Source organism: Erpetoichthys calabaricus, chromosome 10 (genome assembly GCF_900747795.2).
Source record: "Erpetoichthys calabaricus chromosome 10, fErpCal1.3, whole genome shotgun sequence".
Lineage (NCBI taxonomy): Eukaryota > Metazoa > Chordata > Cladistia > Polypteriformes > Polypteridae > Erpetoichthys > Erpetoichthys calabaricus.
The window spans coordinates 18,986,230-19,004,038 of NC_041403.2; the positions used below are offsets into that span (position 1 = coordinate 18,986,230).

At 42.5% G+C, this 17,809-nt stretch overlaps 1 protein-coding gene across 4 annotated transcripts in view; it reads left to right on the top strand.

The window, feature by feature from the left end:
- Window positions 1–17,809, top strand: part of pde4ba (phosphodiesterase 4B, cAMP-specific a) — a 425,080-nt gene that overhangs the window by 242,927 nt on the left and 164,344 nt on the right. For all 4 annotated transcript variants that reach the window (XM_051932712.1, XM_028810966.2, XM_051932713.1 and 1 more), the window contains one exon: window positions 2,060–2,109. In XM_051932712.1, coding sequence (XP_051788672.1) covers window positions 2,060–2,109 — 50 coding nt within the window. The remainder of the gene's footprint in view (window positions 1–2,059; window positions 2,110–17,809) is intronic.

Here is a 17,809-nt window from a genome sequence, read left to right on the forward strand (position 1 = left end):
TCTCCTCCCTAGCGGCCCGCTTCTTCTCTTCTTTTGTCAGCATCTTTTCCTGTTAAAACTGATTTGTTGCAATTATTTAGTACGTTTTCCTAAATTTTTCACCTTGAGCTGGCACTTAAGTCTTCAATCTGCCTCAAGAATGATTTAAGATATGAAGAGGTAGGGGAAGTGAAGGTGAAGGTGGTAGGGATGAGAACGGCACTCGTACACGTGCTGAACGGCCACCCTGCTGGCTGCAGCCGAGAGTTGATTCTACAATAAAATAAAATGAGGAATAACCTTGGAGGTCAATCATCACCACGAAAGCGGACAGTAGACGTCACGTAGTATATGTGTACCAAATTTCAGGTCAATACGTCAAACAGTTTGCAAGCGACAGGTGATTTAAAATCCCGGACAGACAAACAGACAGCCATGGTAGCGTATTACGCTGGTCTACAAAAAAATATTTTTTGTTTGCTTCTGGGAACTTCAGATCAGCTCTTTATTAAGTTTTTTTTACACTGATTTCATATATGAAATCGGAATTAAGCTAGCACGTCAGGTTTTTGAAATACACATCATTGACATTTTGATACTTTTGAATATCAATATACAGTAATATATCAACACGATATGTGGAGTTTGGACTATGTCCAACCAAAATTATTTAAATGTGTTTATTCTGAAAACAAACCAGAAGACGATACCAGAGACACGTTAAAGAATATTTATGTCAATTTACCTCAATATAAAAGTGAGGTCAGCGTGTCCAACAATGTTGGAGGCACTCACTTTTGCGCTTGTACTACACATCTGTCTCTCTTTGCCAGAACCAACAGTAGTCACCCATCATGCTTAGAGTGAATTTTCCCCGATATCATTTTTCCATCACCTTTATATCTTGATGAAATCTTTCCCCATACTCATCTCTGACTTCGCTTAGATTTTTTGGAAAAAAGTCAAGATGAGAATGTAAAAAATGCGTCTTCAGTGACATTCTGGCTCCCGTAAGCTAATATACTTTCAGCAGGTTCTCCACAAGCTCAGTATAATTCTCTGCTCTGTGACTGTCAAGAAAATTCTGGACAACGTACACGAATGAGGGTGCTGATTCAGTGGGCTTCAGTTTCCTTTTAAACTCATCGTCAAGCATCAGATTACGGATTTCAGGGCCAACAAAAACACCTTCCTTAATTTTGGTTTCCGTTCTCTCGAGACCAAACTTATTTCTGAAATGCTGAAACGCATCACCTTTACTGTCCAGTCACCCTAGTTGTCCAAGACCTGGAACATCATAACTAAAAAATGGGACGTGCTGGACGAAAACGGTTTTCAGATTTGGAGTCAGCAAGTGAAGTTTGTTAAAGTACAGATGAAAGAATCCCAGTAGCAAAATGCTTGTTGACCAGTGTTATAGAAGAAGAAAGTTGAATAAATCGGACTGCACTTCTGGTTAGCAGAAATAGCCCAAGCGTTGATAGAAATCTACGTTTTGTACCTAAGACTTGTATGCAAAATTTGGTTAATAATAATAATTCTTTGCATTTATATAGCGCTTTTCTCTTTACTCAAAGCGCTCAACGATTGCAGGTTAAGGGCCATACTGAAGGGCCTAACAGAGCAGAGTCCCTATTGGCATTTACGGGATTTGAACCGGCAACCTTCCGATTGGCAATGCAGATCCCTAGCCTCAGAGCCACCACTCCGCCACTCCACTAAAGTTATTGTGTTTACATACACACACACAGACACAGACAGACACGCAGACATGACTCGGGGAGGTCTAAAATGTTGAGATTCATCAAAATCTCCAAATCATATTTTTGGAGATATTATTATCTTCGTATATAAGAATGTAAAAAGGCCAGCTTACTAAATAATGAGATCAGTCACCAAGTGTGGATAACACACCGACTGGGAAATCAGTAGGAATAAAAGCCTGCAGCCACAGGGTTAGGGTTAGGGTTCACAGGGGTCGCAAAGGGCTGAACTTGGTGGCCGCCATTATATACAAATCAAAACGCTGCCTTGTCACCTCACTTGTATGTTTTTTTTTGTTTTATTCTTGTTCTTCCAGGAGATCACCGGCGACAAGTCAGCCTCCCATCACCAGGGTCAGCCTGCCAGGTATGTCCTGCGCCGCCTCATGTGGTTTCTTTTCTGCCATCTTATTTTTTTGGGAGAGCTGTCGTTACGAGGAGCACGCAGGATATTCTGCACTCCTTGCCAGGGTGGCGCACATTGCCACACTTGACTTGTCTGATGGGTTGTGTTTTTCTACTGTTTTATATTTCAGTGCTGTCCTGTTGTTAGGTGTACTTTTTGAAGCACTATGACTATTTTGGGGTCCCTGTTATTTTATTACTTGTGTGTGTATTGGGGGCCAATGTGATTAGTCCTCTCCCTTCTTTTATATAATGTTGTGTTCTTTGGTGTACAAACATGGTATATAATTGAACTGTGAGAAACGGATTAAGGCCCGTAACATTACATTACATTTACAGTCACGGCCAAAAGTTTTGAGAATGACCCAAGTATCGGTGTTCACAAAGTTTGCTGCTTCAGTGTTTTGAGATCTTTTTGTAAGATGTTTCTATGGTATACTGAAGTAGAATGACAAGCATTTCACAAGTTTCAAAAGGCTTTTATTGACAATGACATTCAGTTTATGCAAAGAGTCAATAGCTACAGACCTCCAAAAGCTCAAGAACAATGCAGCGTAGAGGGAGAGCTTCATGGAATGGGTCTCCACGGCCGAGCAGCCGCAGCCAAGCCAGACATCACCAAGTGCAATGGAAAGCGTCGGATGCAGTGGTGTAAAGCCCACCGCCCGTGTTTTGTCTTGGTACAGTAATATTTTGCTCTACTTTCCCCTTTTGTATTATTAATATGTAGCCTTTATCAGAATGCCTCTAATCCCATAGACTTAGCACTGTTTATAAGGTATTATAGTATATACTGTAACTTCTCCCCACCTTCCCTTCTACATCTATAACCTCAGGCAATTAGGTATACTAAAAGACAAGCAGGAGTTTAGTTACAATTTAAATAATGTATTATTGGTAATATTCATAAATAATAACGATATGCAAAGTACGTTAGAATATTGGCAACCATACAACCTGATAAATGGTGATGTGTAGTTCAGGCGGCACACCAACTTGTTAGTTACTGTAAATGTCTCTAGTTAAGGCATCATTGGTGGTCAGCTTTCTTCAGAGCAGGCCGCATGCCCGTCTCAATATGGCTGCCGAGCTGTGCTGTTCATTGTGTTGTCCTTTTCAGTTCATGCATCAGTTTGGTAAGAGTGAGCAAATTTATAGATGTTCTGTCCAACCCCTACAGCCAATAGGACGTCATGGTATTTAAAGCCAGTTCCAAACAGCCATACTTCAGACCAGTGGCGGAATAGAACACCTTCACACCTGCCCCCAAAACCATTTGTTGAGCTAAAGTTTGCCAGTTAGGCAGCCTGACTTTCCTATGGGGGTTGACTGAGAGACTTCAGAGAAACATTGGCCAAACTTGTTTAAGGCACTTACCCCCCCAACTCTGTCGTAAAATTCAAACAGACCCATTCCTAAAAGGCAGGGGTATACATTAATACTTCTCACTAATGTAACACTAATATTACATTGTTTGCCTAAATTACTAATAAAGACATACAAAATATTTATCAACTTGTATGCAAAATCTCACATCACAACAGCCCACCACTGGACTCTCAAGCAGTGCAGACGAATCACGCAATCCAAAGGACGAGTGTGGGTTTGGTGGTACTCGCCTGACTGCACTGTGCCAAATGTAAAGTTTGGTGGAGGGGGGATTATGGTGTGGGGTTGTTCTTCAGGGGTTGGCCCATTAGTTCCAGTGAAAGGAACTCTCAGTGCTTTAGCATATGGAGCCATTTTGGACAATTTCATGCTCCCAACTTTGTGGGAACAGTTTGAGGATGGCAACATGACTGCACACACACACACCAGTGCATAAAGCAAGGTCTATAAAGAAATGGATGAGCGAGTTTGGTGTGGAGGAACTTGACTGGCCTGCACAGAGAGAGCCCTGACCACAACCCGACAGAACACCTTTGGAATGAATTAGAGTGGAGACTTGTGAGCGAGCAAGGCCTTCTCGTCCAACAAATGCTCTCCTGGTCACAAAGTCCCATAAATACACTGCTACACCTCGTGGAGAGCCTTCTCAGGAGAGCTGAAGCTGTTAGGGTGGGTCGACTTCATATTAAAGCCTATGTATTAAGAATGCGATTTATAACAAAAAAAAAAATTGAAAAATTGAATTGATCAATCAATTTTTTTCAATTTTTTTTGTTATAAATTGATCTATTTGTATGGAATGATTACAATAAAATTAATAAATAAAATTTATAAAAAAAAAAAAGAATGCGATGTCATTAAAGTTCATGTGTGGGGAAAGGCAGGCATCCCAATACTTTTGGTGATATAGTGTATGGCAATAAAGTTGAAGGTTACATTTACAGGACCTCAGTTTTATGTGTTATCCTAAGTTGAAAATTCATCAGTAGATGATAACTCCACGCTAAAAAATAAATAAAGTCAGAAATTGGACATTTTAGGTGTCGAGACTCGATCCAGTGACTGTGTCTGGAGTGGATAAAGTCAGGGAAAGTGAACAGAATCTGGGTAGATAGATAGATAGATAGATAGATGGATAGATAGATAGATAGATAGATAGATAGATAGATAGATAGATAGATAGATAGATAGATAGATAGATAGATAGATAGATATGAAAGGCACTATATGATAGATAGATAGATAGATAGATAGATAGATAGATAGATAGATAGATAGATAGATAGATAGATAGATAGATAGATAGATAGATAGATAGATAGATTCTTTATTAATCCCAAGGGGAAATTCACAAAGAGGGTGGGCCACAGCGGCAATTATAGATGTCTATCTGAGAAGACGTCCACCTTCCTTAAATTCTCAGTCAATTAAAGTCAATTTCTAAAGTTATTTTAAACCCCGTGCTTTTCAGGACCCTCTTGGAGGGCTCTTCTGTGATGTCTGGAGGGCCGCTCACTGTCTTTACCAGCAGTCAGAGATATGTCTGACTCGAGGAAGTGTTTTCGGCTAGCGTTCTTGTCGGCGTCCCCAATTTTTAACGATCTCGATGACAGCTGGGCATTGAATGCTCTGGTGCTACGTGACTTACGCCATTCTTGAACTTGTAACCTTTTTCTAAATTAGCCATCTAAACCTTTGCGGTTAATTACAGCTTTACTGGGCCGGCGTTTATTTTGACTTTCAGAGTCCTAAAGTGGGTGTTAGGAAATCGTCTGAGAGTCGATCATAAAAATACGCTGAGATGTTAAGAAAAGAGGAAAAGCTCGCCTTGCTTATATGGCGGCTCTGTCTGGTCCTGTAAAGTGCTGATATGAGCAGGGCACACAGGCCAACGGCGTCGTACCAAAACAACCCACAAGTTTTTAACAAATGATTTCTTTCCATTTATTGAATGAGGCGTGTTTTCTTTGCATCCATTTCATTATATCAGTCAGTGGCAGGTGAGCGCCCATAAACCGGTGGTGCCCTCCAGCCAGCAATTTATCGCTGCCAGTTATTCATTTAGGCAGATTCGCTTTGTGGCCAGCTTGGGCAAACATAAAAAAAATAAATAAATTAAATTAAGAGTGGAATCTGAAGGAGCACAGATAAGGGGCTCAAATTTCTGCCTAAGAAATGTGACAGCTACTGAGAACTGAGTTATTTCAAAACAATCATCTTTTAACAATAATTAAGCTTCCTCTAAATACACATTTAGTTATGCACTTGTTCTAAATCATGATAAAAAATGTGAAACAAAGCCAAATCTTCTAGACAAGGGTGTCAAAAGACTGAACAGGTAACCTTTCGGCTCTGCTTGGGGCCTGTCGGGGGGCTCAGAAGACCACAATGCACACCTCACTTTCATCCTGGCGGCTTCATAGGAACACATCATAATGCACAAGATTAAAGACAAATGCCTCCCATTCCGGTTTCCCACAGTGGGCACATCATGGCACACAGCGGCTGGCTTTTGACAACATATGGAGCACACGGGCCCGAGAGCACTTTAATTAAGACTTAACAAACCGAGGACACTAGCAGCGCCTTCTCTCTCGACCAGACACACCTGTCACACTATTTGTGGGGACGCTGGACGGCAAGCCATTGCAGGGCAACGTTTAAAGGCCAGCCAGTCGACAGCACGGCACGGCAAGCCCTGGCACCTGCACGGCCTTGAACCCAAGCTCTGGGCTGGTGTTTCACTCTTTTGCACTGTGACGTTAGGCTCTGTGTTGTGGCTGGAGTGAGTAAGGGTCTTCTTACCGGTCAATAAACTACATCTGTCTTCTTACTTTATAGTATTTAATGCCTTGCACAATCTGCCTGTCTTTGTTTCTGTCCATTTATAATACAGTACATCACCTCACAAATCTGTCTTTCTGTCTGTCATAAGCTACAGCGCAGTTTCATAGCTATTCCCTCTGTCTATCATAAAGTGTTTCATATCTGTATGTTACAGTATGTTGGGCTTTAAAGTGCCTTTCCTATCTATTTATTATATTGTACCTTTCTAATATGATATAGTGTTTTATATCATGCTATCATATTGGGCATTGCTAGTGCATAATATAGACCAGGGGTTGACCAGCCACGGTGGTCCTCCAAGATATACACCCATCCCTCATATAGTGCCTTTTATATCTATCTTTAGTATTTTATGGCACCTTTCACATCACTTATACAGTACTTTTCATACCTATCTATTACATACCACCTTAATATTAGACATATATAAATGAAAGACCTGTGTGTGTGTAGAGCAGTCCGCTCTGCTTACGCTCAACCACTGCCACGGGAGTTGGTGTGAATTCTACGGAAGATACAGAAGCTTATACAAGTGTGACTTGGACTTGGTGAGATGGCGCATGCGCACACTTTTCAATTTTATGCATGCACCTCACTCATTCGACCCAAGCAGACAAACTCATCTTTGTGGTATATGCATGGTATACGTTCACACAACGAGCTGCCATATGTTTGCCTGAGACAGGTTCCTGCCTGTCCCGCTCAGTTTGTGCCACAGCTGCACTCAACTACACCTCCATCTTGGACAGGATAAGACCTGTCTCGACTATCTATCTATCTATCATCATGTGTTATATAGTGCCTTACATATCTATCTATCTATCTATCTATCTATCTATCTATCTATCTATCTATCTATCTATCTATCTATCTATCTATCTATCTATCTATCTATCTATCTATCTATCTATCTATCTATCTATCTATCATCATGTATTATATAGTGCCTTACATATCTATCTATCTATCTATCTATCTATCTATCTATCTATCTATCTATCTATCTATCTATCTATCTATCTATCTATCTATCTATCTATCTATCTATCTATCTATCTATCTATCTATCTATCATCATGTATTATATAGTGCCTTACATATCTATCTATCTATCTATCTATCTATCTATCTATCTATCTATCTATCTATCTATCTATCTATCTATCTATCTATCTATCTATCTATTATATAGTGCCTTTCAATTATCTATCTATCTATCTATCTATCTATCTATCTATCTATCTATCTATCTATCTATCTATCATATACTGTAGTATCTTTCCTTCCCCCCCCCCCCCCCTCTATTGTATATAGTGCCTTTCACTCTCTGTTCATCTACCAGCCAGTTTTAACATCCCCGGCTACACATTTCTTTAAAGCAGCCTTTCTTCTCTGCGGCCCTTTGTTAATCCTGCCTGCCTGCCTGCCCCAAATCTGTGCCCGTGAGTCAGAGAGCCCCAGGCAGGTGCTGTCGGTGAGACTGCTCACTGAATGGATCTTTCAGCTCAGCACTAACATGTTTATTCAGCCACTAAATCGTATCGTCTCCACTATTGCTCATCACTGCCTACATGTTTTTTCATTTCCATTTGATGCCGCAGTTAAAATAGACAGCCGTAATGTTTGCTCTTGCTAATCTCTACTTCCTGTTTTTGCCAACATGTTTTCTCTGAAGAGTGTTTTTATATGCATAAAGCGGTGGTCACGGCCTGCTTTTAACTATGAGGACAAAGGGTTCAAGTGCTTCCAGCCTATTTTCATTCTGTTTTCAGATATTACTAATTGAATTAACTTAGACTTGATCACAACATTTGAAACATAAAAGAGAGATGTAGTCAACTGAGCCCATTGAGGGGTAGCGTGATAGTCAGCACTGGCAGTTGACAGCCCCAGAAGCCCAGCGTGCCCACCTGGCTCCATTTCGCCAGGTTAGTTTGATTGGTGACCCCAAATCTTCCCAATGTGAACGAGTGGAACCTTACATTGGGCTGGCACCCTGTCCAGGGCTGGTTCTTGTTTTAGCATCTGGTGCTACTCCCTACCATCTTGAATGAACTTCATGGCTGTCTACTTGAACTAAAAAAACATCTGGATGGAAATGTGTTCATCACATGGATTCACAGAGACATACAGTAGGAGGGTATCCAATGGGTTTTAATGCCCACACAAAAAAAATAATTTGGTGGGCCACAATAAAGGTTTCCGATCCTCCTGAACCAAGCAGTTCGGGCAGAGGGTAGCACCAAGCTGTCGGTCAGGTTGCCCAAGTGGCTGACTGCTGCCTTTCCAGGTTGGGGCTCTGAAGATCCAGGCCTGGACTACCACCTGCTGGATGTGCTGCTCCATAATCCTCAATACAGGCACCTTATTTGTTTTTTTTTAAATCTTATTTTCCACACATATAATCAATGAGGCTCTTAATTTCTTTAAAATTGTGTTAAAAACACTAAACTTGCCGTTGTGTATTCAAATCCAACCGTTTTACTTCCAGTGCTTTACGGTTATCGACACTGAATTTCATCTGCTGCTAACCTACCCAGAGGCCTCATTTATAAAGCTTGGGTACGAGAAGCTCCAAATGTGTGTATTCAAATTTCCACACAAACTTTAGGATTTATAAAAGTAAACACGACGGGGGAATATCAAGGGTATAGTTACAGGAACTCTGACCCATGCGTACGCAACATTTTGGTGAAATTGGGAAATGGTCAAGCAGGGAAATGCGGCCAAGCCAGCTAAATGACGACCAGGGACGTGTAAAAGTAAAAAGACTAATAATGATAACATAAAATAACTTTGTCCACTGGTCTGTGCTATAAATTAATTTTCTGTATGATTCTAATAACTTTAATCATTTTTATAGTCAAAATCGCTGACTTTGCACATTTCCTGTTCAGATACAGAAAAGAAACGTGAGGTGCGGCAGCAACGAGCCTCACCTCCCCTCAGACTGCGCTCTCCCTCACACACGTGGTTGACGCCTGCAGTTGGTGCGTGCCTGTTGCTGTCTCTCTGTATGTCGCCAATCTAATGTCTGCAGACAAGTTTATTATACACCCTGACTTTCCACAGTCTGGCTAATATCTTTAATGAATGTGTGTGACATATTTAGTCAGGCTGATCGGACATAAAACCGCAGTGAAAAGGCACACGATGAGTGAGGCAGACAGTACTGTGCCGTCCTGAAGGGGGCGCATGTGAGCCCAACAGGTGCTTGTCGCTGCTGTTCTTCTACGCAGAGGCGCCGATAAGTCAGCGAGATCAGAAAGTCGAAGAATAAAATATTCTTTTGTTTGTCTTGTTAACATTTTGTTGAACAGTCTGTATTAAAATTGATTAAAGCATCAGAATTAAACGCTTTTATAAACAACTAAATATTTCAATTAAGGTCAAAATTGAAATCTGTTTTTTTTTGTACACCTCTCAATACTTTCATTTGTATCGAATGAGTGTGAATTGTGGAATTGCAACGTCAAATTTAGAACTCATGGAGGGTGAGGAGTAAATGCGCTCTCTCTCTCGCTGTTATAAATGTAACGTTCTTTCTTAGCCAAATATGCGCCTTACCAATGTGTGAGTAAAGAACGCTGATGAGATATGAAACATATAACTGAATAGTGAATAAGCTGCTCTTTTGGATTCATATATTTGTAAATCTGACTCTGAAGAAGTCACCAGCCACGAACCTCACCGCACGTCACTGATGACGTCTCACGTGTATAATAATTCACATGCCGATCCGTTATTTTGATGTGTGTTGACGTGAAAAACATCCATCCATTATCCAACCTGCTTTATCCTAACTACAGGGTCACGGGGGTCTGCTGGAGCCAATCCCAGCCAACACAGGGCGCAAGGCAGGAAACAAACCCCGGGCAGTGTGCCAGCCCACTGCAGCGTGAAAAACATATTAAACCTTAAAAATGATGAATATGATGTACAGACGGCACTTTACTTCCCTTTTAAGAGGGCCAATGCTGCTTATTTGCACTGAAGAACTTTAATTAATTCCAGAAATAAATGATCACTGTATTCCATATGCTGTGCATAGCGAAAAGCCAGCGTGCGTCCACAGCGTACAGGGGCGCGTCTGTGTGTCTGATGGCATTTTTGTAGAGTTCAGTATAAAGCAGCCTTTAGCGTTCTCACATTCAGCATTGTTGTGAGAATAACCCCTTATTCTGTTAGTAATGGCCACGGAGGGCCAAAGTACATGTGGTGATGCTGGTAGCAGAGCCGGCCCTAGACAATTTCGGGCCTGAAGCAAACTGATTACGGGGCCCGACCCCTGCAGCTAGATGGGCCCCTTTTATGCTCTGTCGAGAATGCAGTGCGGCGGAGTGGCCCTGACTGAAGCGTAAGTGGCCGCCTACTGAGGACAGAGGCACAGATGAGCCATGGAGGCGGCAACAGGCGCGCGGGCCTGAGTGAAGCGTAATGAAGATTGGAGTGCCGAGTGGAGATGTCCACGTGGAGGAATTAGGTGATGGAATATGTTGCCCGTGAATTATATATATAAAAAAATTAGTAATAGAGGTTGGAGTGAAGGAGTCTGTTGCTCCATTGGGCCCTCCGCAGCAGTGTCGCATCACAGGAAAAAAAAAAACCTTGGGCGCAGTGGGTCTCCTCCAGCTGTGGGCCCGAAGAGGTCACTTCGTTCGCTTTGCCCTAAGGCCGGCTCTGCTGGCAGTTCTTCAGAGCCTAAGAGAAGCCAATGAGGAAAACAGTGAGGAACGCAGAAGCTGTCCACCATACTTCTAAAACACATATGTTTTAGAAGTAAATGTAAAGATGTAATGGGGGCAGCACAGTGGCGCAGTGGTAGTGAGGCTGCCTTACAGCAAGGAGACCGGGGTTCATTGTAAAAAATAATAAAAATCATAATAATAGCATTATTATATAATAATAATAATAAGCTATATAAATGTAAAGACTTATTAATTATTATTATAAGATGAATACAAAATTATTATAATTAATCATTAATCATACTATATTTTATTATATACTGTATATCTACTCCTGCGGTGGGTTGGCACCCTGTCCGGGATTGGTTCCTGCCTTGTGCCCTGTGTTGGCTGGGATTGGCTCCAGCAGACCCCCGTGACCCTGTGTTCGGATTCAGTGGGTTGGAAAATGGATGGATGGATAGACATCTACTTTCATTACTGTATATAAAATCCTAAGCCTAAAAGTGCAACGATTTTATGTCATGCTTTAAATCGGGCTTATTTTAAAACCTACATATATATATTTGGTATCATTCTTTTCAGAATTTGTCAAACTTTAATGTGATGGTGTTTGATTTTCAGATTCTTATTTCATTTTTAAATTAGAAACTAAAAAATATCAAGAACTCGCATCCCGCGAGACGAGACTTTGTGCCAAGAGATTTAACTACGCCCAGGGCCAGAAATAAAAGACAAAGAGTAGGAGAGCTGCTGTACAGGCTTTAAAATGTTCGAAACGCCGTGCAGATCACACCGCAGCAGCAGCAGTAATCCAGCAGCTGATCGAGCAAAGAGGAGGTAAAAAAACACCAACTGTATTTGTTTCCTATTGTATCACCGTTTAAGAGGGGGTTTCAGAGGAGCGACTGCATCTCCCTGGGGTGCATTCAGCTCCCCCTCTTCACAATGCAAGTGGCAGAGACGTGACGTGTTTGGCGCATAGCGCAGGACGGTGGGGATTGGCGAGCAAAGCGAGCAGGGGGCGAACCCCCTAGTAATTATATAATAAAAAAAATAAAATTATTATGTAATAATAATAATAATAAGAAAATTATCATTATTATTAATTATGTATACTATATTATAACATATTTAATTATATAATATTATACATTATACAATTATTATTAATAATAATACATCCATCCATCCATTGTCCAACCCGCTGAATCCAAACACAGGGTCACAGGGGTCTGCTGGAGCCAATCCCAGCCAACACAGGGCACAAGGCAGGAACCAATCCTGGGCAGGGTGCCAACCCACCACAGGACACACACAAACACACCCACACACCAAGCACAATAAATAACAATAATCATTATTTTTCATTGCTCCATCATCCCTTGTGGGTTAAGCTGAAACTTCAGATTCCTGTCCGTTCATTCATTCGAGAGAGAGCACAAGTATAATAATGTACAATATATTTGGGTATTTAATGTTGGTAATTAGGTGGATTGGCGATTCTAAATTGGCCCTAGTGTGTGCTTGGTGTGTTTCTGTGTGCCCTGTGGTGGGTTGGCACCCTGCCCAGGATTGGTTCCTGCCTTGTGCTCTGTGTTGGCTGGGATTGGCTCCAGCAGACCCCCGTGACCCTGTGTTCGGATTCAGCGGGTTGGAAAATGGATGGATGGATGTTGGTAATGTCTTATTGTGTGCACCTTATCAATTAAACTTTATCATAGGGATGTATACAAAAATGAAAAATGACATATATATATATATGTATATATATGAGGGACGTTTAGAAAGTTTCTGCACTTTTTTAAACTCTATTTATTCAGAATTTCAAATCTTTTCTACAAAGTCGCCTCCTGTGTCAGTTGCTTTGGTACCCACCTGGCACAGGCAGGTCCAACACTCCCATTCAGCCTTCTTCAACCTCATTCTTCTATTTTCGTGAATCAGTTCCAGGGTTCTTTCTTCATTCCTCAAGGTCGTGGCTGTAGCTGGACATCCGAAGAGCTGTGCATCCGTCACACTAGCACGGCCATTCTCAAACATTTCAATCCCCTCGTAGACGACGAGACAGAATACTGAGCACACATGCGGAGATGACATTGTGCTCCCGGCACACCTTCTGCCCACAAAAAGCGTACGACAGAACGCCGTTCCTCTTTGGGTGCAATTTCTAAGTTTCGCAGCCATCTTCACCACAGGGTGACAACTCTTATACTAAACTTCAAGAGCAGCCTGCTTGCCAGGCAGAGCAAGTCACATGACACACTCAGACTCCTCCCACCTTTTCCAACAAAAATATAAAAGTGCGGAAACTTTTTGAACATCCCTCATATATATGGCGTGCTACTATCTGCCTATCGCCTGCGGATTCGGGCCTTCTCCTTTGTCCCCCTGACCATTTATTTGATTGTATGCTTTGTCATCCGACCTGCGTGTCTCCATTTAGCGTTTCTCGTGACACTTTCTGTAGCCACAAGGTGGCTTTCGACTTCATTCCTTCACTTCTCACCTTGGCTATCATCTGCCCCGACAGTGACGTTCATTGACTTGTTTGGCGCTCCATTCACTGAACATCTGCCATTAAGAAGCCATTGTTATTTGTCCATTTCAAAAAGAAGAAGAAAAAGAAAAAGCCCAAGCTGAAGTTTGTTTTCCTGCCTGAGCTCCCGCATTCGGGGAATCATTATGTCCAACCTACGTCAGTAGCATTCCCTGAGTAATTTGTTGACTTCCTGTAAACACAGATGGACGGAGTGTTGCATCCTGCTGAAAAAGTTGAGATGAGTTAATAGGAAAAAAATGTATTTTTCAAGTGAGTCGGATACGTCACATTTACATGGCGGTAGTGCTGCCTCCCGGCTCTAGCGACATGCGTCCAACTCCTGGCCTGGCCATGCAGCGTTTGCACCATCTTGCCTCCGACAGCCCAAAGACAGGTTAACTAGTGACCTGAAACGGTCCTGTTGGGGTTTAAGTGGTCCGGCATCCCATCCAGGCTCGGTCCCCACTTAACAGGTGATGCTTTGCACTTTGTGTGTGTCACTTGATCAGCCTGCACTCTAATTATACAAAAGTGTATGAATGTAAGTGTGTGACAGCTAAGGACCCTCACATGGAAAGGCACTATATGAAATTTAAGATTTGCTTCTATCTGACTTGGTAACAGAGAAAGCAACTTCATAAAATGGCTAAAGGGGTGGCCACCTTCTAAAGCAGCGCGGAGTTTCCCTTAAGTTGCGCGTCTTTTCTTTATTCGGCTCATTGATCTCTTCCCAAATTAGCTGAAATATAACGGTGCAAGTTAAGGAGCCCTTTACAGACAGAGAAGCTGGAATAAGGAAGACATGATAAAAAATGGAACCATATAGTGCCTTTATGATTAAACGGTTGCAGTAGCCGTATATAACATAAAGAAAGCTTTAGTCCAGAGTTCAGCCAGTCATTGAGCAGTCAATAAAAGGGAAGGACAGGTGAATGATGGGGCTGTAGACCGGCCTCGGATTATCGTACTGTATGTGTGACTGATGCCGTTACTCCAGTGCGACTTCCAGACTCAATGGGATTGCCTCTATGGATTTTTGAAGGCAGGCGAGTGAAGTAACCTGCTTAGGGACACACAGAAAGTCAACCAGCAGGGGGCGCTTACCCTGTGGTCAGTGTGTGGATCCCAGTGTCCAAGTGCAGTGACACTCGTGACGTAAATATGGCTCCGTTCTTCGGGTGAGATGTAAAAACTGAAGTCCAGACTCTCTGTAGTCATCAAAGAGTTGGGGTTATCCCAAAGTCCTGGCTAAACTGTCCACCGCAGCCTAGACATTCTGCCCCCCTAATCATCCCCTGTCTCTAATTGGCTGGCTATCCTACCACTTCACCACCTAACAGCAATAATGACTGCCGTCACATCACCCAGGTGGGTGCTACACATTGGTGTGGTTGAGGTGGCGCCCCACTGTCTAAGCACTTTGTGTAGATAGAAAAGCACTATAATAATTCTTTGCATTTATTTAGCGCTTTTTTCACTACTCAAAGTGCTCAGCAATTGCATTGGCATTTACGGGATTCGTAACCTTCCGATTGCCAGTGCAGATCCCTAGCCCCATAAATGTAATTAATTATTATTATTAAAGACATAATTGGACAAGCAGTCATGGGGTTTGACCAGTGAGGCCACCCTGCCCTAAGATCAGAGATTAGGTTAATACTATTTTATATAAAGTGTTACTACAAGTTTATACTCCTCACCCACAGCAATCTGCAAGTCCGTGGTCCGGCTGCATCATCAGCCTTATTTTTGTCTGTTTAATAAAACCAATTATGCGGTCTGTCTTGTTTGGGTGGCACACCAGTGAGGTATTTGGCACCGCCACCTGCCTAGCAAAGCTAAACACCCTGCTATTAAACAACTCATTGCATAAAACACATTCTTTACTTCTTACTCTGTGCATGAAAAACTAAACTAGACGGTCAAAAACAAAAGAGGCATTCTTCAGGAGCGATGCGCGATTTGCGTGATGATGTAACCAAAAACTCCCGTTTCTTTCTTAACATAATAAAGACAATCAGGAGAGGAAAGGAATTGCTTCCTGTAGGGGTTTTGTGCCTTGTCCCCTGTGTCGTCCAGACAGAAAGAAAGAACAGGAAAAGAAGGCAGATTTTTCCTGTTTTTCTGCAACGGTGCAGTCAATGTACAGAAGCACACTTTGTTTTTTCCTAAATTAAGGCCTGCAGAATGGTGACAAGTCACAAAAGTGCCAAGTCTGTGCCTGCCTAGTTGGCAGGTGACTCCGATTTAGAGCTGCACTTCAGCGCCATAAGGTGTCTGGACCAGTTAATGGGTCTGTCAGACATACTGACTTTTAAAATGTGACAGTCAATCACTTTATATATACACTTATATATACTGTGTATATATATATATATATATATAATATATATATATATATATATGGGTGAAATAGTTTACTGTCAAATAATGCAAAGAGTACGCGACACGTGTTTCGCCCTCATTCTGGGCTCATCAGGCGTACACACTCCACTGCACTCCCTCTCGGGAATCGAACCTCGGACGTCAGCGCCAGAGGCGATGCCCCTAACGTTGTGCCACGGCGTGTGGTTCGTTCATTTGACAGCATGTAGATTGGGGTAATTACATTCACGGCATTCGTAGTCTGTGTCACACCCGAGAGGGAGTGCGGTAGAGTGTGTACGCCTGATGAGCCCAGAATTAAGGCGAAACACGTGTCGCGTACTCTTTGCATTATTTGACAGTAAACTATTTCAACCATTCAATGATCTGCTTCTCACAACTGAGGGCACCGTGGCGGATGTTAGCAGACTTGCTGGCCAACCACAAGCGTCTGATTGTATGGGTGGTTACCTACCAGGTAACGCTTGTGGTTGGTCAGCAAGTCTGCTAACATCCGCCACGGTGTCCTCTTTCAGTTGCGAGAAGCAGATCATAGAATGGTTGAAATAGTTTTACTGTCGAATAATGCAAAGAGTACGCGACACGTGTTTCGCCTTAATTCTGGGCTCATCTGCTTCTCACAACTGAGAGGGCACCGTGGTGGATGTTAGCCAACTTGCTGACCAACCACAAGCGTTACCCATACAATCAGATTGTGATTCAGACTACGAATGCCATGAATGTAATTACCCCGATCTACATGCTGTCAAATGAACGAACCACACGCCGTGGCGCAGTGTAAAGGGGCTTCGCCTCTGATGCTGATGTCCGAGGTTTGATTCCCGAGAGGGGATGTAGTGAGTGTGTACGCCTGATAAGCCCACAATTAGGGCAAAACACGTGTCGCGTACTCTTTGCATTATTTGACAGTAAAACTATATATACATCCTCTGTGTGTGTCCAGGTATCCGTGTGTGTGTGTCTTCTGGTGAAGTGCGCATGCGCGGGGCACGGTACAATGTGCGATATTACTGTCAGAGAAAGTTAGAGGCGTTTTACGGAAATACAAACCAGTATTACTGCGAGAGGAAATTAAAGGTACAAAATACAGTGACTCATATTACAGCCACATACAAGCCAGTATTACTGTCAGAGGAGATTAAAGGCATATTACCGACGCGCACGCCTGTATTACCGCCAGAGAAAATTAAAGGTATATTACGGACGTACAAGCCAGCGGATGTACAAGTCAGTATTACTATCCCAGAAAATTAAAGACACACAATACACGGTGGGAGCCCACGAAGAACGGTCAGCTCAGCAAGTAAACATCAACAAAAGAAAGGCTGAAAGAAAGAAAAATACAACCAACAAAAAGAATGAGGTCAAAGTCCCTTGCCATTTAATATAGACTGTTCCTACTAATGTTTATGCACTACTGTTCTAGCGCCCGTTATTGTAACGGGCTAAATGACTAGTATTTATATAAAATACAACGTCTGTTTGTCTGTACGTCTGTCCGCTTTTCATGAGAGAACTACTTAACGGATTTAGATCGGGTTTTTTCTAGAATTTGCATGAACATTCCAGTTGATTTTGCGACTTCTCTCATCGAGCTGGGTATCATAGTTCGCCTGCAGGACTGATTTATTTGCGCTAATCCGAGAGAGAGGCTGCGGGATGTGGGGAGGGTGAAGCGTGACGTCAGGAGTGGGGAGCCGGGCGGGGCCCATGACCTCCTCACTCACGCGCCACCTCCGTTTGAGTCGCTCAACCTGTCGCCACATGTTGGAGCGGACCTTGTCTCTGCTTAGCTAGCGATACCTGTTTGT